General features: G+C 47.0%; 1 protein-coding gene across 1 annotated transcript in view; it reads right to left on the reverse strand.

Moving 5' to 3' along the window:
- The window catches only part of LOC124221759 (A-type potassium channel modulatory protein KCNIP1), a 95,380-nt gene extending 78,890 nt beyond the window's left edge, over positions 1 to 16,490 (reverse strand). Inside the window, exons 1-3 of the mRNA XM_046632043.2 lie at positions 16,292 to 16,490; positions 16,042 to 16,198; positions 15,884 to 15,958 (exon numbers count right to left, since the gene is read on the reverse strand). Coding sequence (XP_046487999.1) covers positions 15,884 to 15,958; positions 16,042 to 16,198; positions 16,292 to 16,324 — 265 coding nt within the window. The 5' untranslated portion in view covers positions 16,325 to 16,490. The remainder of the gene's footprint in view (positions 1 to 15,883; positions 15,959 to 16,041; positions 16,199 to 16,291) is intronic.
- Positions 16,491 to 27,503: the final 11,013 nt, after the last annotated feature.

The raw sequence follows: 27,503 nt of genomic DNA on the forward strand, positions 1-27,503 counted from the left end.
CAGTCGAAAACTCGCATTGTTGTTGCTTATTTTGAACCGGCAAGAACCCGCGGTAGCAACGTGCTGATATCAGGGATGCGTAGGAGAGATTTTTCATCCTGTTTGCATGGTTCGTTTGCCGCGAATCCCGCGATATTTTTGTTCGAGCTGTTTTGTATGCGTACAGAATTCTCTGGGCAATGTTCGCGGGAGCGAATCGCGAACGGCGGATGAATACGCACGTATGCGCGATGGATATTTCTCGCGGGGTGTGAACAGCGAAATCGATCGAGCTTTTCGCAGGCGAATTTCGCTTCTTCGCGAATCGATGCAATTATACACCGTATATGAGCTACCGCAACACCGGTACATGCAAACAAAATGACCAACTCTTCGACAACCGGTGCTGAACGGAGCAGGACTCGATCAAGGAACGATTGAAACCTGTTGGAGGCAGCGATTCTCTACCTCTTTGAGCCCCTCTGCCATTTCAGGGTTTCCAACTTCCATTATCGGATTCCATCTTTCCATTCTAGGCACTGGAATTGCACAGTCGATTTGCCGGTAAATAAACGTGACGCTGTGCACGGTGCAGCTATTTTCCGTTATTACCACACGCGAGGGACTTTTCAGCTCGCGGATCGAGCCGCCCGTCATTCTTCATTTTATTCGCTCTCATTCACATCTCGACATTCTCCCGATGCCAGGTAATTGTTTGAACACTCAAGAGGGACCGTAGAAAAATTGATCATCGCTTCGGCGTCGCGAACAGTCGAGTTGTTCGCGAAACAGAGCAGCGGGGTGTTTGGGATAAAACGATTAGCAGCAGCTGGTTCAGCGATGCGCAGATTTGACGGTGATTTCGTTAGTTCCCCGGAAGCGTCACATCGGATTTCAGGGTTCCGTCAACTGTGAAACTCGAAAGCTGCGGCGAACCAACTGGCTCGAGTCTCGAGGAAGAGCGAGGAGATGCTCTGCCTGTTCTTGTTTGTACGGCTACTTCGCAGCGTCTGAGAGAGAAGTAAATCGATTTGCCAACTCAAACTTGGTTAAAACGGCTGTTATAGTCGGAGGCATGGTTAGCCTGGGTGTATTTAACTCCGACAGCTCATGCCGTTGAGAAAAACATTCCTCTGGAGAAGTCGACTCGCGGTTGACTCTGGAAATGAATTAAACACAAGCTGGTCTTTATTGGCGGTGCTGCCGGTGGCCGAGGCTTGAGGGAATTCCTAATTCAATTCGATAATCCGCATTCATGAATTTAGAACAGACAGCGGCTGATGGAAATTCTTCGACCCGAGTTACGTACGTCCATTTACTAGTTTATCAGAATTTCCTATTCACCCGGACAGACAAATTCCCGTCGGTTTTTGTTGCCGGACGAGTCATACCACTTCATATTTCAATATTTTACGAACTCCTTCAGGGTACAGTGTGGGAATCCAATAACTGATCAGATATTCAGCTCTACAGGATCGCGCCAACACCCGTCGGACACGGCAATATGATCGATTCAGCTCGGCGTTAATATTCATTCGATGTGAAACGAGGAAGAAACTCTTTCGGTGGAAGTGTTGAACCCTCGGACAGCCAGAGATATGCAGAGAGAAGGTGGCGGAGGGAAACGCTGGGAAGGAAATAACGAGGTACGAGCTACCTACTCGGATCGTTGCACTAATTAACTGTCCCCTTCGACCAGCTGTTAACGGTATTGTGCTTCTTTGAACGGTTTTCGCCGTTTGCAAACGAGCTGTTCTTTCAACGAGACCGTAGTTTAACGTCAAGAGCACGTTCTCCCGTCGAGTAACCGACAATCCGAAGCCCTCCCGTTTTCCAATTACTCCTCGAACTGGTAATCAAGCTCATTTTTCTCGCGGCAGATCCTCGCCACGTGTTTCTTCGAATTCGGCGCTAATTCGCGGCGGCAGATTGCCACGATCACCGAAACGAGCGTTCTCGCCCCGTTCCGGTCGTTCGGCGAGGCATCGATTCAATTCTTATGTCATTTCGCCCTCGTTTGGGAAAGCGTCCCGATTTTCTCACGCGCCGCACCGCCTCGAGGCCTCTCCGGGAATCCGGGGCGGGGGAAGGAGGGACGAAATTTGCCAGACAGCTCCGGCGGCAAATTTCGATGGAAATAAGCCGGGCGTCTTCTTCGCGAAACATCCCCGAGAGGGCCGAGAGTCATGGACGGAAGCAGACAAGACGCAGAGCGAGACTAATGAAATATTTCTCTTTCAACTCCGTCCTCTGCTCGAGGTCCGCGTACGACTCGCAAGCTCGGAGAGCTTTCGCGACCGCCGCGGCAGGTTCGTGCGTTACGTTAATTTTACCCGCTGAAAAATCTCGCGAGATTATTGTTACGATGCGAATGAAACTCAACCGCTGCAGGCGAATTGATAATCAAATAATTTTGCGGATGATTTTAAATTCCCTACCGCGTACCCTTATCCGCTTACCCCTAATTGGATGAACGCTAATTCGGAGAGAACGACGCACGGCGCGCAGCGTCCCGCGGGAACGAAAAGGATGAGGCTGAAAAGATTCGGCGAAATGGGTCTCCGGAGTATATACGCTCTCGCATCGACCATTCCGACGGAGTACAATTTTATAGACGGCTCAGGGTGGCAGAGAACCGACGAAGTCCCGACGGACTAGCTGCCGTGTCTTATTCCAAAGTCCGAAATAATTCCGACGACTCCGTCACTTTGTCTCCCCGATTATTCACTGCTTCTTTTCGAATCACGCTTTCGCTAATGCTGCGAAGCTCTGTTGAACTCGGCCTGGAGTTTCAAGCTCAGTTCTAACTACCGGATCAATGGTATAAGAGCTCGAAGCTTTAAGGGTCGTCAATTTTTCATTACATTAAAAGTTGAACTCACCCGCCGGAAGTTTCGTTATAAAACTGCGGTCGGCTGCTCCCGGCGTAGTTCTCCCAAGTCAGAAATCAAGTGACGCGTTTTTCTGACGTCTCGGATAGTTTTATATCTCACTCTCGCCACGCAAGAGCAGTTGCTCGAACAGCTATATATCTTATTCTTTCCAGCAATCGATGAGCATGTGTTGCGATCGGCAAGGCTGGTTATTCTTCTTCAAACAAGTTTTATTTCCTTGGGAATAGTGAATATCCACCAGGAATATCAAATACCCGTGCTGAATTCTAGATATATTTAAAGATACCCAACTGCGGTAAATTCGCTTTCTCACAATTCTGGAAATTTCACTGTACAACCGTATCTCTCCGTGATCTTTTATTCTCCATCTGTTTCCCCGATGAAGGTTTATCTATATTCGGAAATCTACTCGTCGATGATACAATTCACATCATCAAACATATCTTTCGGTGGAGAACAAAGTATAGCCTTTCTAACATCGTGCTCAATCACAAATTTTGTATAGAGGAACTTTGCAAATGCTGTATTGTACAAGACGCTTACACAGCATTACGATACTTTCCAAGCGGAATAAAGCTCTTAAAATCCCGGCAGTACAAAGGTGATAATCTTAACAAAGATGAACGGGCATTCTCTGATGAATTTTCTCACCGAACCGCGATGGGAGTTGCTGTGATTTAAACGAGTCCTGGCGGTAAAGTAAATCGACCTTACAATTCCAATTGCGCTACGAGCAGCCGTCGAAAATCTTTCCGAAGGACGTGATGTATCAAGTACTGACGAACCAGGGAGAAGCGAATCTCAGTTGGGTTAAGCACGTGATACGTCACCGAGCAGGAATCGATCGGGGCTTTGATATATGCCGCGGCATTTGATGTAACCCCCGAGGGAAATGGGTCCATCATTGATACGCCCGGATCGCGATACATTCGGGAGCCCACATCGTTTGCCGGTACGACATGCGTGGAAATCAAGATTAAAAACGCCGTGTCTAAGATCCAGCGATTAAGGCTCGGGAGCTTTTCTTCATACCGGATGCATGGATAGCCAAAGCCGAGGGCGGAGAGTTGAAGAGACAAAGGAAGTCGAGTGTTTGACGAAGAGAGGCACTGATCCCGATACGCGAGTGGGCTCTGCTTTTGGCGCAGAGAAGACTTTCGCGGATGAGAGAGAGAGAGAGAGACAGGGAGGTATTAGAGGGAATTAAAAGCACCGCGAGGAACGGAGGGAAATAAAAACGCAATAAACTCTGCAAGCGCAACGATAAGAGCTCAGGGATATTAAGCGGGAGAATATAATACGTGCTAATTGGTGCAATAAATTAAATTCGATCGGATATCTCCGTTCCGCGTAGGAGAGGAGGGGGATGTTCTGGGAACTTGGAAAGTTCTCGAGGCACAGAGATTTCAGATACGAGCTTTGCAAGCTTCAACGCCCTCGGGCAAATCAGAGCAGCGAGAAATTAGATATATACATATATAGCCCTATATAACTATAGATAACCTATTTTTTATTTTTTTTATTTTGCATACAGACTCAGAGCTCTGGAATTGTACGGCTTTTTCTGCTTTCTTTTTTGCGTTTTATTTTTTCTCTTATTCCGGGGCTCGAACCGATTTTGAATAAAATTTATTCACCCAGTCTTATCCAGCGACGGTGAAGCTGAGCATTTTACTCGATTAACGCATCGTTGTTTCTTCACTTTTTACCCCATCCCGTTTTGAAGCGGTTCACGTTTCAATCCGCAGATATTGTTGTCTGTTTGTAACAAATCGTACGCCCAGAGGTGGATCAAAAAATATTCAACCTTTCTCTCTCTACATCATTCAGAACCATGTGCCGACGTTTTCATTCTCTTTTTTAGAATCGCGCGATTTTTACCCGCTACAAAATCACTCCACACGTAATTGCCCCTTACTTTTACGCTCCAGAGGCGTGTAATCATAACGGGCGATAACGTCTTGCCAATTTTTTTTTTTTTTTTTTTAAACCTTCTCCTTTACGAAAAATTTTAACCTAAACTAATTTCGTACAGATTATACGTTTAATACCGAATTAATGCGGAGGATAGCGCGTTTGCGGGGAGCAATAAATCTCCAGGCGCGATTTCAACCCCCGGGAGGAGAAAGAGTCCCGGGGGGATAGATAGAGGATAAACTACTGTAACGTCGCGACGTGTACCAGCAGCTCTCCGCAAGGCTGTACAATTCTCGCCCCCGATTCCGAGTCATAATTATCGATCGTAAATCGCCCATTGCTCTCGGCGCAATTAAATACGGCAAGCACGAGTAGATTGAGCGAACCTGATCCCGCGGAATTTAAAACGACTCTCGAAGCGAAGCGTTACGCTCCGCGGTTTCCGCCCCATCGGCGTATATAAAAGTGAGACGCATGCGGCTCTGAAAATAAATTGCGTTTTATGGTGACGCGAGCCGGGGGTCGTTCGAAGATGAAATTGAAGATCAGTTTATGAGGCAGTTAACGGGCCCTCGGCTTCGCCGCCTCCGTCGTTAACTCGCGAGCCCCGCTCTAAGCCCGGCTCACATGTAACACTCGTCGTTAGGGAAACGCCGGACAGCGATAACGCCGGCGTATTATTGAAGCGCGGATTGGTCAGAGCGTCTTTGCCGTTCTCAACTCCTCCACGATTTCAGATGCATACGTGTTACTGCTGGACGACAGCGAATGAAGAAGCAGAAAATTGCACCATGAGCTGCAGCTTTGAGGAAACAGCTCGGATCGTATATGAAATAAATTGAAATATACCGGGAGTATTCTAATCAACAAAGTTCCCGCGGATCGCCATCTCAGAGCTGAGTGTTCACCCGAATGGCCAAAAAAATACTCGGTGTATTAATTTTTAACAATAATTTACGAGCGATCGAGTCCCGAGTGAAATACGACGGTGAAAATCTCTTCTCGTTTTTTTAATTACAACGTCTGATGATACTTTTTTCTTTTCTTTTTGTTTTTTTTTTTTCTAGTGAAATTCCTCCTCTTCGCGTTACTCAGTTTAGTTCGTTCTTTACTGCGCCCTTCATTTACCCCACACCCTCATAGGAATCCCAATAAAGATGCCTCGATAGGTTCGAGAGTATTAATCACGGTGACCGTAATTTCTCGCGATTAATGATCCTTAATTTTTATACACATCCAGTAATGGCTCGCGGCAGCAGCCAGAGACTCGAACTGCATCCCTTAATTATTCCGTAGCTCGTGAACCTTTGAGACCCCGGCTAACCTCATTTGATCAGTTCATGGTGGAAGTTCAGTCAAGCCCGTTTGAATTACTGCAGACTTGCCTCTCAACTGGGAATTAAAGAAACTATGCGCCTGTCTGCAACAACTTAACTCTACTCTGTAATCAATTATGCAAATTCTTCACTTGTTCGTGAATTTATTAGCTTGAGAGTAACTTTCTAATCCTGTGAAAAACTTTTAACTCAAGCTCTTGCAAATTAGCGACTTAATCGCTCGATAGCAACTGAAAATTCTCGACCTTGAAACGGACGATTATAAAAAATCATCGTACTACGTTAAGTTCAACCGAATAGTTCGAGCTTTAATCCCTCCTCCGTCTCAATTCGAATGTTCGAAACACCTAAACGTCGTACAATTTTAAAGACCCGTTAGCGAAATCTAATTTACTTCACGACGTGAATCAATTTTTCATTTTAAATCTTTCATAAATTTAGCAAAAAAAATTTCGCAGATTTTTTACCCAAACAATACATCGATGATTTATTGGCTCTGAAAAAGCATCCCGGACCTCGTGTCATTGGGGACCGCCCGTCTCGTTGATCATTCAAAAAGCAAAAGCGTTTTTTTTTTATTTTTTCCTCGGAGAGTCTGATCGCCGCTTCGCGAAGTGAAACATATCCCCTATTTCCGAAATCCGTACAGCGGCGAACAAAGAAAGCGATACGCCGTAGGGGGATGTTCGTAAGGGAGGTACAGCTTTATCATAATCACTGGTGTCCGAGCCGCTGCCTGAACTTCGCCGCGGATGCTCCTTGTAATACCTTCTGAAAATCTTGAGGAATTGGTATTCCGATCCGCCGTTTTCCCCGCCGATTCCGAATTTCCCACCGCGATAGCTACCATGTGAATTATTGATTCATTCGGTCCCCTTCTCTGTCCGGCTTTCACCCTCTTCCCGCCCTCCTCGAAGTGTGTTTCGCATATATTTGAATAAGACACCAGGCGTGATCACGTGCTGAAAATTAAACGTGTCGCTTACTTTTACCCCCTGCATTTTTCATCCCGGGTTTCAATCCGAATCGTGAATAGATACATCGGTATCCTTTCGCAAATTCCAACCCCTGTTTTCTTCATTTCTTTTTCATTACACTGTATTCTTATCCACATATTTTTGAGCAAAGGAAAAACTTCGGCGACTGTCGGATAAGAAGCGAACAAGGGGTTGAAACGGAGGCGGAATTTACGCAGTAGTCAAAATTGGTGAACATTGCTCAGTTTCGCGGTCGTTATTTCCTCGGCTGTTAATTACTTCACGTACTTCCTGCGGTTTGACCGCAGCCGAAATTCGCGAAACGAGCCTAAGACTCAGGTTCGTGTCTAATTCGCGTGGATAACAAACGCGTGTCAAAAACGACGAATTGAGGCATAGCAACGACGTATGAAGGAAAAATAGACGGAGAGGTGAAAAAAGAGGGGCGTAGAAAAAGCGGATGAGCTTAGTGAGCAGACGCCCGTTATTTGCGGCATACTTTTTTCCAGCTAACGTTGCTTGAACGCTCGTATATAATTTGAGAAGTTTCCTCCGGCTGATGTTCCTCTTTTATTTCACTCGTTTTTCACCATTCCCCGTCCTCTTTATCCTTCTCTTTCTCCCGCTCTCTTAATCGGCTCTCTAATTCCCGCCGGATTTGCGCACTCGTAACCCGAATCTTTAATTCGCTTTCCCGCGAGCTCCATGGGAGAAAATTCTCGAGGTATATTAATCGGGGAAAAAAAAAGGGAAATCGGACAGGATAGATAAAAACAATAAAGAATTGCTAACCAAGAGAGTAAATGCAGAGTATAAATTGCATGAATGCAGTTTTCGTTTATTTGGATTCGTAATCGAATTCAAAACGTTCACTGAGTTATTTCGAAGACATTCGACAGATAAGTTGAGTGAGTCTGATAATTTTGAAAGATTGTTCCATTCATCATCGAAAGTTGAGAAGACGTCGTTGATATTTTTTATTCATGTCAAGCTATCGATTCACTGCGAAAAAGTAATTCTTACGTTTCACTGTCTTTGCACATAAATCGCAGTGTCGAGATATGAGCAATTCATCGTTATGATTCTGCTCGTCGCATCACTGTGATTTATCGGGTTACTTTTTCAAGAAATTTTCACCAACGTACAGCCATTTCATTCTTAATTTATAGTCGTGCTTAAGCACAGCTGCGCAGTCGAACGTCTTACACTTTTTTTTTTCCCCTACACTTTGATACCTGAATTCAAGATTACGGGAAATTTCCGGAATTTTGAAGCAAAACGTCAAAATGAAACGCAGTGTAAATTGATGCAAAAAAAAAAAAACTCCTCCCCCTGAGGCGTCATCATAAATTCCCGGCGGTAGAAGCAACAGATGATTCTCCGCCTCTGCGGTGTCATTGCATCAGGCTGGAGAAAAAACGCACTGCACATGTAAAGCACTTTGCATAGCTCACTCTGAAAATTCCGCCGTGGCATTTTAGCGGGCTGCACTTTTTCAGCAAAGTGATTCAATAATCGCGGAAGCTTTTAAAAGCCGTAGGAAAAACCGAAACGACACTCGAGGCTGGATTTTTTCACCGTACCCTGCGTCAGCGAAAGAAGTAACCGCGTCTATCAACCCCCCGTGATGAACTCGAGTACAAAAACAGGTGTGCAAAAAAAGATGCGTTTAAATTCAGAGGGTACAAATGCAGGGGGATGCGAGAGGAAGGAAGAGGGATAGCCGGGACGTGCAGGGCGGATTTAGCCGATCCCCGACCGCGTAATTTATATGCTAATGTCTCCCGGTGACGGTGCGGAATCGACGCGCCCCATCGCTTCGCGTTCAAGGGGTCAATTCGCGATGGAAAACGAGCAAAGAAAAGCCCTCCAAATCGCGACAGCTTCGAAGCGCTCTGCCTAATCCCACTAGATCACTGGCAACTCGCCACAGAGTCTTTCGCATCCTCACGCACGCAGCCCGCATCAAAAATCGAAGAACTACGCCCATCTGCTGTCGGTCCGCGATATCCTCAAACGCTTTTCGCCGTTTCAGCGAAAGATTTTACAGGGATGAAAATAAAAAAGGAGAAGGAAAGAAAGAAAAAGAGAAGAAGCAAAAAAAAATGTCGCGAAAGAAAGGAGAAAGAGATCCGCAAGGTGGGTGGGGGAGCTTTCTTTCCGAAAGGGGTAAATTTCTTTCAAAAGAAACCCCAGCTTCGTTGGATTGAATTGCAACGGTATTACGCCGCTTCCAGCACGCCTGACACACCCATTATTTTCGCACTTTTTTTTCCGTCGACGTCTCGTAAAATGACAAAGCCGATAAATAGTTGCGCGACACTCCGCGAGGATGCTGCTCGTGACGTTCGCGTCGCTTATTATGCCGCATGAAATATTGATGACGGTGGCATCGCATCGTCAATAGAATACGAGCTTTTCCGTCCGGCTGGTTATGCATCCCCATATAACGAGGTTATACCCTGCAACGATTCGTGCGCTAGTGAATCCCTTGCAAATACCTCAACTGCCTATACATGTATTTTTAAATATAAATTTACTATCCATTGTCCGCATCGAGGGCTTTATACGTTTTTAGAATTCCCGGTTAATTATCGGTCATAAAATATCCATGTAGGTATCGAAAACGGAAGGTAAACGACGCGGAGTCTGCGTTAGGAGATCGAATAATTGAACCGTCGACACGAATCGTCCTGATTTTACCTCGCGTCAATATCAATATCATTTCTTTCCGACTGTTTTTCGACAGTTCAAAAACGAAATTTCTCAGTATGCATCTGAGTTGAGTAAAATTTCAATACCGGTAACCAATATGTTACGACCTTTGATGCCACGAATAAAAATTGTTACCTGCAAGTTCGGAAAGCGACTATCTATAGTTTATTTTTAAACAAATTGAGAATAAATCGTATCCAAAACTCCATGCAGGTGTGACCCTTTTTCGGTAATATATTGCATACAGAATTCGCGCATTGTGGCAAGAGTCGTGGGTAGGTAGGTTACGAATGGTATTTTTCCCAGGGGAGATTTTCCCGGATTTCAGACAGAGCATTATAGAGCAGCAAATACACCCTGCAGCTTGGTCTATCAATTCGAACCTGTGTCGCGTCGACGGTTTCTAAAGTATACGTACGTATGTCGGTGTTTGGCGTATACGTAACACGTATATACCTATACATCGAACCACTCTGTAGCAATGAAGAAAATCTTGCGTCTTTTCGCGTCCAATGTGCAGGTTAAAGCATTGGCCGCGGATGCGCAGCTTGCGAGGAGCTTCGGCTTCAACCCTTAATCGTATATTTCACCCATACCTTTAGAGCTTTCGACGCCGAGCACGTCGAGATCCCGGGACGCGAATAAAACCGTGGGTCCACGTCCGTCTGCAGCTAACTTCGTCCTCGTATATCAAGGTTCATCCTCACCTAAAATTCTTGGCCGAATTTTACGCCGTGAAAGCTCGTTGTTCGCGATTAAGATCATAACGACCGCGATATCAAGCTCTTCCGGCTTTGCGGTTGTAGAGACGATTACAATTGTCTCCCTTATATCTCCCGACGTGGGAAGATATTATGACAATTATATACATATAACTGTTCCAAAGTTATACCTTATACCTTCACTCCGTCAATCTCTCGAGCTTTTATCACTACGCTCCGGAAACGAACAGCTTTCGAAGAAATTGGCCTCAGAGTGGGGTGGATTTTTCAAAAACTAACTTCGGTGGAACACGGCCAAAGAGAACCGTAGGAACGACGCTACTGGGGAATTGATAGAAAGTTAAGGAAGCACGTTTTGAATTTGCGAGAATCGATCGAGACGTTGGAGGAAGAACTCGGCCTGACGAGAAACAGGCAAAAAAGCGCGTGAATATATTTTCAAAAACTTGTGAAAGCTATTTTAACCGAATCGTGCTCGAGATGTAATCCTGCGCCTCCGTGAGACAGAAAAGTCGTGTTATGATAACCGGAAACGTGATCCGATGCCAGCATATTGTTAGAGTGTATGAGGAGAGCGATGAGAAGGTATAAATCGGCTTCATCCCCAATTCCGAGGTCTCGTCCCAGACTCTCCTAGAGTAGAAAGTAAAAATTGTTTCGACCTTTTTGCTTTTTGTCTATTGAAATAACGCACCGAGTGACCTTGAAACAAAAAATACCGCGGTCAGAGCGTGCAAAAAAGCTCCCCAGGCGGCTTGTACGCACGACTATTTGGATTCTCAGACTACTCTTCTTCAAAATTTATAGGGGTCATCGGGAGCGGCGGAAATCAGATTTTTCTCTCGGAGGACTGCGGAGATATTGGATCGAAAAGTACGAGCTTGGCGAGTTTGAAAGCTCAAATGACAACCTCGCGTCGAAGGTTTCGTCCTGCTGCAAGCAGGACCGAGGCTCGAACTTATTCGGCAACGTTGCAGAGCTTGCGACAGAAAGTTACCTAGGTACTATTTGCGAAACGGATTGAGACGAGCATCTCGCTTCGTGCTGCAGCATTCTGAGGATTGTTGAACGCGAGCTTTCGTGCCGGGTTGACCCAGCAAAGCGGTTGTCCCGGATCTGGACTTGACTTTCTTGCGTGTTTCGAGACGTGCCGGGCAGAGTTGCGACCTCCTCTACTTGACGATGCCGGTCGCCTGGCTTACAACGTGTATAATAGGCATGTAGGGGCGAAACGCGTGTGCTTAGTAAAATGCCGTCGCCCTCGTCGCCCGAAGCTGTATGAGGAAAACTTTTGTAATTAGCGCAAGGAAAGGCGGGAAAATGTTAATTCGCGAATAGTCAGGGCTGTAATTGCTCCAGGATATCCAACCCGTCGGCACGTGAATTCGTCGGGGCGATGCGCAGCTTTGGTAATCCTGTAGCAGCGTGCATATTCGTTGATCCTTTTTCCTATAATCTCCGCGAAGTGAAACGAATTGGGGCCCGTGGGTTTGTCGCATCGTTACAGAGACGTTTCGCAACGAAATTTCACTGAACGGTGTTGAAAACTCTATACAGTGAGAGAAAAAAAAGAAAAAATTTTAAAAACAAGGAATCGTTTCTTTTTTCGAAGCCCGCAGTGCTTGAAGTAATATTTACTCTAAGATCCAGCTTTGAAGAAGTTTGACTGAAATATTAAGAATCTGCAGTAGGATTTTTATCTTTTTATTTACAGAAGATTAGTTCCTTATACTTTATGCGCTTCACAGCAGCTCTTGGTTCTTATCTTGACCCGGAAGGTGTCAATTTATGCAGCTCAAAGATACATGAACCACGAATGAGATAAGTTTAAACCTTTACTCTTGACCTCATTAAGACCTATTCTGACGCAGTTTGGGAAGGAATTCCTAGTAATGGTCACAAGTATTATAAATGTGTGTCGATTCTCTACAGTGTCGTTCGATACGAATTTCGTGAATCTTTATTCCGTTTTCGTTTTGATTACCTTCTTTTTACGGACTGCAGATGATGCTCCTCGATCGATCGATCTCATTGAGTCAGACTTTGCTTTTTTAATCCTTAGCAATCTTTGACGGGGGCAAACTAGAGGATGAATGAAACAAGGTTCAAGTCAAAGATCACGGTTAGGATGGCGAAGTGTAAAGTAATGCAGAAAAGTACTACGATTTCAGTTCGTCACCTACAATAACAATATTAATATTACTAGTTACGATGGAAATTCGTCTCCTACCGAATCCACCCTCCTTGACGTAAAATGAAGGACGAAGAGTAATGAAAATTTTCACGGGCAAACAATCTTCGGGCAGGATCGTGTCGTCGGATTATTATATTAATATAGCGTGGGCTTGGGTTGAACAAAAGAAAAAACGACATGATAGAAAATTTTTAAAGCGCCAGCCCTGAATTCCCGGGTTCCACCGTTTTTGATTATAAACACGGGTAAATCCCGTACGCTCAGCAATTTTCTGGGAGTATCATAAATCTGATTTACCTGAAGAACGTTTTCCTACCTCCCCCTCTCTCTCCTTGTCTCAGATCGGTATCGATAAATTACTCCAGAGCCGGCAGCCGACTTTGGCGAGTCAAGCTGTGTGCGTGAACTCGGTGAATTATTTAACGTTAGAGAGTATATCTCGTGTGAAACACGTTGCCGGATTTTAGGGGGGAGGTTTCAGACCGAAGACGCAACTATTTCCCGACGCGACGGGGGTGCAGAAATTTCTCCCGAACACAAAGCCTGGAACTTACGAGGGGGAGCCGCAGGCTCCAGTAGTTCCACCCCCTCGGCCTGAGGAAGGTGACGAACCCGTCGAGGCACGTGGAACACGTACGCGAGCCGTGGGGTAGAGGCGCATTTATCTCCCTTCCTAGGACAATGGAAAGGCATTTCTTTGGGGTAGGGACTAGCGACTGAACCCCGTCGCTGCATGTCGTATCGCGAAGTTTGAGCTACTAGACACATTAGAGTGTGGAAGAATAGAGACCACCAGAAGAGCTTTTGCGGTGCTTTCCGGCTGAGCTGACGTTGCTCAACCTCTTTCCCGATGACACTCGACTTTGTCACCCGCGCTGCAGGTATTTCACCTCCCCGACCTCCACCCCACCGCCGCCCAGCTCTAGGATGCGAAATTCTACGCGTCTTGTTTGTAAGGAACCCTGTTAAAAGATCCGACGATAATCTGACGATCGACGTACCGGATGCAGGGATAAATCGAGAAATGGAAATACTCCTCCTGCGATTATGCTTATACCCTCGGTTTTCAATTATGCGAGATCGGACTTCATGTACGGGGTATGTGGCTGCAGTTTAATAGACTTTCGGGTACATACTCGCGGATACTCGGTTCGACAGACGCGGAAAGCGTTCGAAAGTTCCTCGATTTATACTGAAAACTTGCAGAGGGAAGTATATCAACATTTCGGTCGGGGTAGAAGCGCTGGCGAATTTCCCTCAACCAGGCAATTCGCTTCGTGGTCTGTGCCGTTTTATCCAATCGGTTCGTGCGAATATGACCGAGCACATTTATAACAGGACGAAGACAGGATGGATCTGGATAAGCGGAGGATGAGAAGATTGAAACGGAACGGGACGTATACCAAGGAAAGACGATATTCAACGAGTGATATACGTAAGAACGGAAATGTGCAGAAACAGATGCTGCGGGTGTCCGCCGCACCGGAAACCACTAACGCGGTAAAATTATTCTCAGGAAAATGAATTCCGGAAACATCCCGCTCCTGTGACGAGATTGATGCACGCGTCTAAAGTGCAGGTGGAAAAGAATCGATACCTTTCGATTCGAGCCGCGCTCGTTTGGAATCATCGGCGTTCAAAAAGCCTCCACGTCGTAACTTTCTCAAGTCTGTCCGACGAATCGCTTCTCTTTCATCTTTATTTCGAGCTTTATACAGTGACGCCGTCATACCGCAGCTCTCGACGGCCGACGGAGAACCAGCGATTCAATTACACCTATCAGTCAAACTTCCGGGCTGCTCGAACCAGGCTCGAACAGTTTGGCTCCCACTTTGCCCAAGTTTAAAGTGGCCATCAGGCAGGCGTGTGCCGTTCGTTTCTGCCGGTGGAACACGTGTTCAAAGCAAGTGTATTTCAGCGCTGTTCCTGCACTCCAAAGACAAAAAGGATCCCCAGAGCTGTCGAGTTCGGTGCATCGTATCTCCCTACCGTATCTTTGGCATGCAGTTAAAGCGAATTTTATAAATCGCGAATGAGGGAGCGAAATAAAATCTGACAAAATTGTCACAGCGCTATGCGTCGGTTCAATTTCGATTTCGTTTCTCCCGCGTCAGCTGAATTTTTGGTGCTGGGATCGAAATTCATTATTCTATTACTTCTTCCCCCATTCCGACAATGGTTGTTGAATTTGTCCATTGGGAGCTTGTTTGCAAGCGGTGCGTTTTCATTACGTTCCATTTCAACGGGCTTGGAATTCCTTGGGAGAACGCTGAATTTCACGGTTTATCGCACGCCATGGAGTCTTGATCGTAGCGTCCCAACTTCGAGGGTATGTAAAGGGGACTATCCGAACGCAGAAGTGTCTCGGCGCAATGCAATCCCTTGGGAACAATTGACGGAGGGTCAAGGAACCGGTTTTCTCTTATCTAAAGTATACATTCCATTATAGGAGGAATGGGGTCTAGTTTTCGGCTTTTCATGCCGTTTAGAGCACCGCGGAAGGTCTAAATTCTCCTATAAACTGAATCCTAAATTCATAAGTTCGACACTAATACTTGTGAAAGAAAATTCTGACGATTTGCAGATTAGCGAGATCGAGCCATCTGTGCCGTATTCTAAACGGAAACGATGAACGTGGTTTTTATGTTCAATAAAGAGACGCAATTCCTCTTCTACCTGAGGTTATTATATTTTTTTTAACCGCACACTTCAACTTCCGTCTTTCAAAGGGTTTCCGTCGAATCACCGCGTGATTTATGCGAAGTAATTTGGAAAAGCTGAGTGCAATTTCAGGTGTGAAAAGCACCTTCCGTTAATTTAAAGTCGATCTACAAAAGCCAATGTGCTTCCAGGATTTCGAGGCGAAGAATTGAAGTTCTCGAATAATTTTTCAAGCCTCAATTTATTGTTTATTGTTTAATTGACAAGTCGGGAATTAGACGTCCCTTTTTGCGATCGTACAAGAAAGGCACCTGGCGTGCAGAACGCATTTATCTGCCGACGCCGCGAGCTTTCTGACCTACCATCGATAACAAGTGGGACAAACGGTAAGTTATCGACGAAGGTGTTGCCGCCCGTAGCAAATCAGCAGGTACGATCATCCGTCGATAAAGTAGGCGAGAAAAATCTATATTTCTGGTCTACTCACGTAGGGGGATATCCTCGTTGCCGGATGATTCCCCAGAGCTCGATTCCTGGCCGTCCGCTTTCATCCTGCGCCAAGCTGCAAAAAGTCGTAAAATATGAGCCGCGACAGTAGCATTGAATTAGAATTTAAATCTGCAGAGATATGCGATAAGCCCGTACCCTTTCTGATGAGCCTCTGAATTCCAGAAGTAGAACGTCTCTTCCGTTTTTTCCGCCTCCTTGCCATCGAGCCCAGCTCACAGCCCTCTATCGAGTCGAAGGAGTCCTCGGCGCAGTCCTCCATGTAGCTGGAGTCTATGTCCAAGAAAGAGGAACTCTGAAAAGAGTTAAATTAAATCACCGCGGGCTGTTGAAGTCGGTGCGGTTGGTGATAAACTTTTGGGCGAATGGCTGAAGAAGGGTACGTTACGCGAGAGGATGACAGCGCCAAGTCTTCCCACATCGCTGATGATTTATGTTCTTCAGCTGGTGGTTCACGTCTACGCGCGATGACGACAACGACGAACTCGCACGTGGCCAACGCGAATCTGGTACTCGAACTTGTTCCGTGACTCCAGCACGGCACGGCACGGCACGCGACTCGACGACGATGCTCACCCGCAGGGAGTCATTCCCGAATACTATTACAATTGCGGATATTTTCGGACCGCTAGGCGTTTATCTTCCCGAGCTCAAGTTCCACCTTCGCCGCTCCCCCACTTCTTCATGAATGAGCCATTTTTCACCATCTCTAATATCTATATATAGCCCTAAGCGCCGCGGGCTGCTGTCTGGAATATCAACATAATTGTATCCCTCTGATTCCGCAGTGTAAACGTAAACAAGCCAGACCGAGTATTGATACCGATGGGTAAACACACCCGGCTCACCGAGGCGGAGAATTTCCCTGGTCTAAATAAACGATCAACGTCTATCGAAGTGAGAGGGCGTCAGGGTCGGTCTTTAAGTGGTATCCGGACGCCACCGAATCCCATCGGGATGACACGGCCTCAAGAAAATTGGACAATAGTTGAAGCCTTTTTTTGAGAAATTCAAAGCCGTGTCGAACGAGATCAGAATTGTCACTCGAGCAACACGGAATGCCCAGGGAATCAAACGCGAGCCGCACAATAGTCGGATTAAAATAAAACTGTCCAGTTCGAGTAAAGTTTGGCAGACTTACCCAGGTATAACCTGCAGACAGACGACAATAAAGAAGGTCGGTGAGGGTTTGACGAGCTTCTTGCAAGGCGGAAACGAGTCTGAAGATTTCACTCAGCAATATCCGGACCCGTGTTTCGGCCTGAAGCAGCCCTCCGATACTTCGATGAGAACGATGCACTGGCTGGCGTAAGTTCCAAGGAAGCGAGCGACAACGGGCTTGATACAATGTAACCCTTGATTCACCGCAGAACAACGCGTTTTAAGAAAGGCTAGAAATGTACGCGACGTCGCGACGTCGACCGAATCGGAGGCGTCGTTGTTTTTGGCCTAAGGCCAGCGTCACCCACGCCTGGTGGACACGGTACGATTTCAATGCGATCATCGCACTAGTTCGCTATTGTAAGAGGAGAGAAACGACGGCGCCAGGTGGAAACACGGAAAACCGAGTGAATTCGGCGTGACAATCGCTTCGCAACAGGTTCGCTTCTCTTCCGGGAGTAACCTCGTCATTTTGTCTAGTTGCGGTAGAGCAACTTCCGATCGAAGAACATCGATATCGTGCAAGATAAGGCGAGAATAATTATTTCTCCAAATTGACCACCTGTCCATTTTGCCGAATTTTGTTCGCTGTTTGTAAAAAGAATCGTGTTAAAAGTTGAAGACCTGACTGATGTGACGGTGCCGAGGCGTGTAAAGAGAACGGTGTTGAACGCGTGTCTCGCAATGTTGGCGGCGTGAGAAAACTACCGTGCCTATTCGATGTCGGATCGCTGAGTCTTTTAGCCGTTTGCCGCGGCTAATAACTAACTGTTGTTGGGCGTTTCGTGTTTTACCCAGGCCTCGGTTCCAGATAGTAACTGTCCGCGGGCAATCATGGCGTTCCCCAGCTAAGGAAACCCATTTAATGTTCCTCGCCGGCTGTGACACTCTGCCGGGTTATCTTCTCGAGGTTTGATCGCAGCAAGAAGCTTCTGCAGTTATCCAGCCGCCATGGCGAACCTGAAACGATCGCGAAGTCTTACCGAGAAAATCACTGAGGTTACGGACGCGTCGACGTCTACCCGTATACGTCACCAGAGCTTGTGGATGGAAGTGAAAAATGACGATTCGATCGTGCGATGGCCAGGCTGTTTTTATTTTCATTTTCATTTCGAATCCCTTATTGGCAATCGGAGCATTTGGGATTTACGAGTCGGGTCGTCAACGTTGGCTACGGGTTTGAAATGTCCTCCGGCTGTTTAGACGAGTGAAATAGCCTGGTCCATCGGTCCAGCCTACGGAAGAAGAATCGGAGGAAGAAGAAGAAGAAGAAGGAGCTAGCTCTCAGGTGGCTGAAAATATTTGGGATTCCCTCCGCCCAGTTGTAAAACCGAGACGAACCCGGACAATGGGATCGGTAGGATGTCTCAATAGTCGGGATGTGAATAGCGGATGGGTTACAAGAATAGACGCATTGTCGAATGGGCCGAAGTCACGTCGAGTTTAACGAACCAAATGGAGTTAACACACCCGGGAAACAGCGCGGGGTGCGGCGACACTCCGAGCCCCATGAACGAATATGCCCGGATCATGGTGCAGTACAAACGGCGAGGGTACTTTTCCTACGGAAGCCAGGGAAACGGTCGGCGTGTTTGTAGTGCCCGTGCTACGGAGAAGAATTTCGTCCAATGATCCTTGGGGAGTCGGTAAACAAAAATACTGCCTTAATGCGTGACACCCGCGTAGACGCCTGCGGAATAATAAAGTCGAGCCGCAGGTCCGCGCGGAAATGGCCGACCGAAGGGCCCGACCGGTGAAAATACGAGGCTGCAGCCTCCCGGGACATTGTCTCGTATTCCGGTTTCCCACCAGTGCGGAAAACTGCACGGATTGCAGGCGTGTGCACCTATAACCAGGGAGAAAGAAACCCGGTGAAACGATCGTCGTGCGGTGCAGGAAAAATAGGCGACATATATGTTTATACCGGTTAAACGAACGCCGACTCGAAGCCGAATTAATTACACCAGAGGAGTAATTACTCCGCGAGCAATTTAGAGAATCGCCGATCTCCCCGCCTTGAATCTTGGCCGTCTAGTGAACGCAGATCCTGTTGCAAACGGTGCCATCGGCTTCTTCTGCACCGCGATCACGCGCCGCCTCTCATCAAATCGGTGGCTGTCAAAGCGTACATTTCCGCGGAAATTTCACCGACGATCGTCGTCGGTGAATATTACGCGGTGGACACCCGGCACGGCACGTTAGGTCCGAACCGAGGGAACAAAGTGCAGGTGCAATGCCGACTTTAACCTGCGGAGGGAGACCGCACAGGGAGAAAACCGGGGACGCACGGAATAACGACAACCATAATTGTCGCAGTGCAGATACAGAGTAACACAATGTTGCCGCTTCTCACCCCCCCCCCCCCCCCCCCCCCCCTGCCGGGGGTGGAACACTCGAACCGGGCGCTTCGCCGGGGGCCGATGCGACGGCGAGGATGCGAGGACGGAGGACGCGGAGGACGCGGAACGGGAGTTTTTTTAAACCGGGTTCGGACTGGGGGGCTGCCGTTTGTCGGACATACCTTGGGGCCACCCTGGCGTCTAATTGCGCGTAATGCGCCAGGGCTCGGCCACAGGACTCGCCGCCAGAGAACCGCGGGAAAAACTCGGGTCGCGTAGTGACAAAACAAAGTTGCGGGACGCCGTGCTATGTCCGGCACGCTCGGACCCACACGACGTCGATCTCTCATCCGGAGGGAGGCCAACGCGAGGTACGACGTCCGCTACGACCGCGGAACTCGCTCCGGCCACCGGGTACTTACTCCATTTTCTACCGGGCAATTATTACACACGACTTCGTCAACGGGCCTCGTACAGTGCCGCGCGGTTCTTCGCCGAGGAGGTAAGAAATCGGCTGCCGTAATTTCGGTTCGAAAGGACCCTGAACTTCAAGATCGGTTAACGAGTTCTTTTCATCCACGTCGAAGTAATGTCTGAATTATTTTTCGAAACTATACCTTATCGTTTCGCTCATTTTTACGATGTAGCATTACGACGAGTTATAACGTACGGTTGAATTATCAGTTTGTGATATAAAACGATGCACGCAACCGTTCCCAATACTTTCGAATTTGATGATTGTGTGCATTTTTGAGGGAATCGATATTGTCTACTAGTGTTTTTCGAGAAATCTATAGAGCCAGCTGTATTCCATGGATCATGGATCGTGGATGCCGACCACTTCTACTTTCTGAGAGTTGAGACGTAGATCAGCGGGATTTGTGTGTCTTGAATGAAATCCGATGATTGAAGTTAGCTGTGTATAATATAATCGTCTTGCAATACCGACGAGTATTACGGAGAATTATATCGACGGTTGGAGCTTCCGGCGATAGGAAGAGGATAGCTCATATATGGGTGCCCCGCTCCGTATTTGTGTTTCAAAAATTCGTCATACGTCACGGGCGTATCATTAGTCAGGAGCTTGTTAGCCGGCATATAATACCTATACACAAGCAGATGATTCTTTTTCCTTTTTTTTCAATCCTCTCATTTACCTTTTGGTCCTTTTTCCGTATAATGGTCGGCGTTTCAACACGCGACCGTTATTAACTCCTTCTCTCTTGCAGAGGATCGCGGCGGGAGGGAGGGATAGAGAAGGGGGGGGGGGGGGGAGGAGGGTGGCCGAGAGAACGAGGCGGTGGCTGGACCACCGAAATATGATGCGGTACACAAACCATTATTCATAATAGCTCGATGACGAAAAACTTGCCCGAAGAGTTATCTGGCATTGCTAAACGTTTGTGTCACGTCTTTCGGTGTATCTTTTGTTTCGATTTTGCCGCTAATGGTTCGCTCCAGGCCGCGAGGAACGGCGGTAATAACGTATCTTTTTCAACAATGAGAAGAGAAAGGGAATGATAACAAAACTGAAGAACGGAGGGTTCAAATACGATTCGGATATTTTGTACCCACCGAGGAATTTTGATTATCGCATAACGAATCGCGAGTAAAGATCTCAATCTTGACCGGAAATACCAGCTAGAAATTTTACGGCCAGTAAAACAGTGAAGAAACGGCTTCATCCGTTCTCTTCACCGATTCGTTACGAGGCAAAGCGAGTTCTTTATCAAATAGTACAATAACCCGCTGAGTCGACGCCTTCAGAGCTATAACCGGAAGTCTCGTTCGTCCCTCACCAGAGGGTGCATACAAAACAATAACATTGTTATGAAAGGGGCGCATTTATCTTTGTTGCGTCTTCTTTCCGAGCACTCCTTGCCGCTGCGCTGCCTCTTCAATACCCTCCGAAGGGGTTGATTCCGGCAAACAAAAAACGCAAGAAGCGAGGGTCTGACTTTCATTCATAAAAATATTTTGGAAATACTACGAAGGAATTCGATTGATAAATATGGGGTACACATCGAGGGGATGAGTCGACGATTTTTTTAGCTTCCTCTAACTGCTTTATGTGAGAGGGAATCAGGCTGAATTGGATTGGCTCGGAGAGACATTTTTATTCCACTTATTGTTTGTTCGGTATTTTCCTAGAAATTAATATGTCAAGTATCTATGAGATTTACGGAATTTTCGCTCGAATGGACTTCCATTCGTCAACAACTCATCGTCAGACTGAACATCCTATCCTTCCGGTCTTGCGATGGGTTGCACAATAATCGTGCAGTGCATCATTGCAAGCACGAGCGGAAAAACACAAGCTGTAATAGGCCAGCGTGTATAAAAAACAGTACGTGATTCTCGAAAATTCTGTAACGTGTATTCGTGGTACCGTAATCAATTTTACCAATAGGTTTAAATGACATCAAATTTTAGTGTTAATGAAATAACGGTTTGGACGAATTTTATTTTTAGACTCTTGACGACAAGTCTCTAATATTCAAATACTAATGTCCAAATGTTTTTTCTGTCTTCTGCGCAAAGTATTATGTGTTTGCACTGAGCGAGATCAAAGGGAAAAGGTGCCGAACCTATTATTGGTTTACGACATTGTGAAACAAAAACTGGAGGCGGACTCCTGGCTTCTGCGACGCGGCATTTGTCAGGTATAAATGGGGTAAACAGGTCGCACGCCATGTGTCGAGATTGTTTTTCTGAAGTGGCGATAGTCCCAGACTATGAGAAGTAAGTTTATTCACCAATCGTTGGTCTACAGGAAATTGAATTCTTAACGATTTAATAACATACACCTGTATAATAGTTGAAATAATAATTTCCTGTTTCATTTATTCGTCAACCTCACAGCGTAGATTACTGTCGTTGTTACGAGCAAACACAAAGTATTGTTCCGCTTTCGAGATTCCGTGATAATTGTCAGATGCCGAGGAAAAAACTTCATCGTTGCATTGTAATTGTGCGCAGTCGAGAAACTGCACGAGTTGACATCGATCCGACCAATCGGAGAATTGAGTTTCTCAGCAACTTTGTCAGGAATTGTATAATCAGGTCCGTTTAGCCATGACAAGATAGCTCGCTCACGAGTTTCCAGAGTGCAGTTACACTCTTTCTAATCAATTCCAAGCGCTGCTGCTACACTCCAAGCAATTAACTACAACGCGGTACTGGACTGCACCCACTACCTACTTTGTTTCGTAACTAATCATGCGTCTATCACAAGTAGTTAACTATTTCTACGAACACACGATTCAAACGGCGAAAAAAAGATCAGACGGTGAAAAACGTAAGAATGAGTAAAAGAAGTAGAAAATTGGCGCATCTACGTGAAACAGCGCCAAGTTCATGGAGGAGGAGACAGTAAAACGTAGGAGTGATTGGAGCATCGGAGCAAACGTCCGACGGCGGGTTTACGAGCCAACAGATGACAGGGCGCTCGACGAGCGGCAGCCCACAACCTTCTATTCGATTTACCTTGAGAAGAGAAAAATTGAGGCATTCGCCTGGCGAGGATCACTATCCGAGTCTGCAGGGCCGAAGAGCGGATTTAGCGGAGAGTAGACAATGGACCAATTTGTAAGACGGACGATTCTTTTGTCGAATTGTTCTGTTGCTCCGAGATGCATGGAGTTGGTATCTTACGGGCGGTGGTCGGCACGTATTTACGGACTCGGAGCAAACCACGAGGAGATACCGAGTAGTGGCGTCAAGACGCGTTGTCTGGTGACGCAGTCCGGAGCTTCCTCTTAGGCCAGACTTCCTGTCGGAAACAATCGTCGCTATTAATCAATCGCGGTGCTCATTCTCAAGCTGATTAAAGTATTTTCCCGGTATATCAAAGGCCGGAACTCCCCGTCACGATCAGTCAAGAGTCATGGTTCAACGCAACTGCGGACTGGACGGGGGATTCCGCTGAGAACCATTGCGATAACAATGCAATGTCGTTGAGACGTGGACTGCACCGGGACAGTCGGACGCTCGCGTACGTGTTCGCGCGTGAATGAACGTTTGGCATACAATCATCGAGGCGATGTCTGCCGGAGATTAAGGAGTAAACTGCAGCAGAGCGAGCTGGGATCGTCTGAGCTTTTCACAGCTTCCGAACACCCGCGGGAATATTAGACGAGGAAGATTTCTCGCCGCGGAAGGGGTACCGAGACTACTGAAAGTCATGGAAAGTTAAAAAAATCTACGAGGAACTTACTATATATTGGTAAAACTGGCGGGGACGGGCGTGCAGGCGACTGATCGGCGTCAGACAATGCCGAAAAGTGCGACATCTGCGGCACCACATCCGGCGGAAGAGGCCACGGCCGTGCATATCAATCGCGCTACTCAGTCATGCTAATGGATTCGTTTAATTAATCGATGCATAAGTGCACGCACTTAGCGCCTCTCCCGCCCCCCTCTTGGGTTGTGCGAGAGTTTGGCCAAGGCGCTGATCATGCACGAGGCGCCAGCTTGCTCATCACGCATGTATAACGCGGGCTTCTTCAGCAGCGATCATGTGAGTTCGGCGGTACTCGGGACTCGCGGCACCGACGTTCGCCCGAAGATGGTGATCATGACTTCCTGTGCTGAAATCCGGGTGACGTTTTATCGTGAGGATCTGGAAGACGACCCTGAGTGAAACTGAATTCTTTGGGAACATGGTGCAGCTGCGTACGAGAGGATCGATCCGACTCTTGGTTTCCATTCGATTTTCAAGATGCCGTTCGACCCTGCCAGTAAACGTATCGTCAGAGCATTATTGACGTGTGCAGGTGTCTAGTGTTACTACACTTGATGCGCGTGGCTCCAGGATGTATACAAAGGTAGGTTCCAGGAACGGTGGTCGCGGTGCCCAGCGGGAGGACAAATCGAATTAGTCTTATCTAGCCAAATGACGTGAGGTCACAGGCAGCGAGGTCGTCAGACGAGTGATGTCTGGTAAGTCATCGATCAGGTGAGCACGTAGTCGAGTTCCGCGAACTGCCAGACCTAGACAATACGTCCAACGACTTCACGGCGTCGCGACGCGCTGCGGCTTCCCCAGAGCTGCAATCAGGTTGAGGGAGGAAGAAGCGGATCATCAACAGCCACGTGCAAGCGTCGATGAGAACAAGTACTAACAAATGCGAATAATTTGAAAAAATTCTCACTTTCGAAACTAGCGAAGACCAATATCCACTGATTCGGGTCTCTTGGACCCAGTTAGAGTCGAGCTGGTGTCCGAGGATGGCGCGCCGCTTATCCCTACTCGAAGAGCAGGAGGCATCGAGGACGGAAAAGGGGGGAACAGCGTAGAAGGGGGCAGGGTAACCAAGGGGGGTAAGGGGAAGACTGCTCATCATCGGAACGCGGAGGAATATGAAGAAGGGGAAAGAGGATGAACGAGAGAAGCATTGCACCGTGAGGAGTGGACGTCATCCCACCGTACAACCCGCGGTACCTACTTTTACACTACCAACTGCTCAACCGAAGCCGTGGAACGACCAATCATGTTCCGATCCATCCATCTTTGATCTGACGATAAGATTATAGATCTTGCCTTTAATCCTTGGATCAAATCGAAGTATGAAGTACCATGTACGTTGTCTGCCTCATCAAACTTGTATTGTAATATCAAGTGCACGCACGATCAGTGCCGAGTCAAAAGTCATAGAAATGTACAAACCACCAATCGATAGTACGAATTGTATGTTTGTAGCCAGTGAATCACCCTTCAGGCATAACTGATCTTCCACAGAACTGAGTGAGATTTCTGGAAGTCAGTCCGATCTTCCAGCAAAACAGACCCGTTTTCTCTGAACTGAAGAAACCTCTGTTTCTCTTCATCATCCCAGCACCATCAGCGGTACGTTCAGGGAACTAACCAACTTGCTCCCTCTTTCCGAACACCTGCAATCGGTCGAATGTCGTTACAGTAATATGCCGCTATGAAATTTTATACCACAACGGTTTTGATACTCGTCGTGATACTGTTTCAACCTGTTTGTAAGTGCAGGAACGGTTGCATAATTCTTTTCCCCGATTGGTCTTCCCTCTCGAAGCTCGCTCTATCCGAAAGAAGAACATACCTATCTACCATGCCACGTCCACGGCTCCTCTGTCTCGGGTCCGACGGGTTGGTAGAGATATCTGGGATCGAGCCGTATCGATCAGAGCTGATCCCTCTCACACAGCCGAGTACCTCCAAAATGGCCGGCAACTTTCCGAGGAATGGAGGTGCCGGATGGCTGCACCGGAGGCTGGGCGGCGTCGCGTCGGATAACCAACGCCGCGAAAAGAGTCTCTTTCGATTTCCAAACTCTACCGCCGCCCTTGGCTTTGCCTTCGGCGTTTTTACGCGTATTGGCACGAAGTATGAGCGAGGAGCTGCTGTTTGGTAACCGCAGAACGCCTCCTATGCCGGAGACTTCGACGAGCAGAGAGCAGAGGAAGAAGAAGAAGAAGAAGAAGAAGGAGAAGAAGACGAAGAAAAGAGCGGGGTGCGGGTCGTTGCCCGGCGAAGGCCGCTAACAATGCCTAATCTTTTCCAGGAAGCTGATGCACAACGTGCCGAGCGCGCGCGGGCGACCGAGAATCTGGCACTAGCTTGGAGATACACAGGTGTAAAGAAATTAATGCACACGTAGGTATGGTGCAGACCCAAGTTTCGTAAAGCTTTTACTGTTTCGTCCATGGGAATCATGATACTACATATCTCGGTGCGGAAGCTCGGCTTAATTACACTCGTGAACATCGCGGTCTAAAGAAATGATAACATTTACCCAGCTTATTGGTTCGCGTGCGGTGCCAAATAGGTGTGCAAATTGAATAATATATTCCGTTCAATTTTCTAAAAATGGTTCCACCAAAGTTCCGAAAGAAAGAAGAGAGAAAAAAATGTATCAGGACTATCAATGCTTGCCTGCATGTGTTTGATGTGATAGGAATTTCTAGCTCTTTGCGGTTTCCAAAGTTAGCACAACGGCATCTATTCAGCCAATCCTCCAAAGAATTGCTCTTATATCAGAGATTACTCAGACTTCAGTTAATTTCTTTTCGGCATGTATATTACGTTTTTATTCAAGCATTCAAATTTTTCGGTTGGGAAAACGTTTTTGTTCATATCAGTCAGACGTTCAATTTCGATTAGAAACAGTTCTATCAGAATCTGGATTTACAATTTGGATCTGCATTTCAGAATACAGTGTCTTCTAATACCGTCCCTGAAAAGCAGTAAAAAATTAGTTTGCGGAGTTGGAGCATTGCGTGTCGAGTATTAATAGAATTGAAAACAAAGAAAAAACAATAGATAGTACAAAAGGTGTGGATTGCTATTTGTGTCTAAGTCATACTGGGGCCGACGTTGTCTCTCGGTCGAATAACTCGCGGTCTGGTGGTCCCGACGTATTGTTCAGGTCAAAGAAGAGAGATCCGTCGGAGGGAAAATCTGCTAGTCAGCATCTCTACTGGAATACGGTGGAATATCCGCGGAATATATTGCTAGGTAGAAATCATCGAAGGGACGGAGGAAGCTGTGATTTGATTTAAGTGACGAAATCCAACTTGCTAAGTACCAGAAGCCGAAAGCTGATCAGATGTCTCTTAAATTCTCCGGGGTTCTAGGAATCACTCTATAGCCGGTACGCGGGAACTTTTATTTCGATGTAAAAAAAATAGAGTAGCATGAAAAATCAGAGGCTGATCGGGGAGCTGGTAAAGAGAGAATTGGAGAGTAAGAGAGAGCCAGGATCTATTAACGAGCTTCGGGAGTGTAATATTAATTTGATTAGAGCGTTCTCGTGTAGATAGGCGATGCTTCTATACCAAGGTTCGACTGAGGGTGAGCAGGAGAAGAGAGCTGGTCCAGAGGAGAGACGGCGGCATCTTGCCGGTCACAATTCCACGAAGTTTGCGCTGTGTTTGCGTCCTCCGAGGGCCCGTGGCCCTTGCGGCCATCGCTATGCCCGATGATGCCTCCCTCACCTCGTTATACCACTTTATATGTACGAGGCGGCGATCGAACTTTCGTCAATCCACCCAGGCCCTCTACTTTGCTTCGACCTTACAAAGTTATTCTCGATCAGAGGAGCCTCGACTAAATGAGAGGGAAACTTCAAG

This window comes from Neodiprion pinetum, chromosome 6 (assembly GCF_021155775.2).
Source record: "Neodiprion pinetum isolate iyNeoPine1 chromosome 6, iyNeoPine1.2, whole genome shotgun sequence".
NCBI lineage: Eukaryota > Metazoa > Arthropoda > Insecta > Hymenoptera > Diprionidae > Neodiprion > Neodiprion pinetum.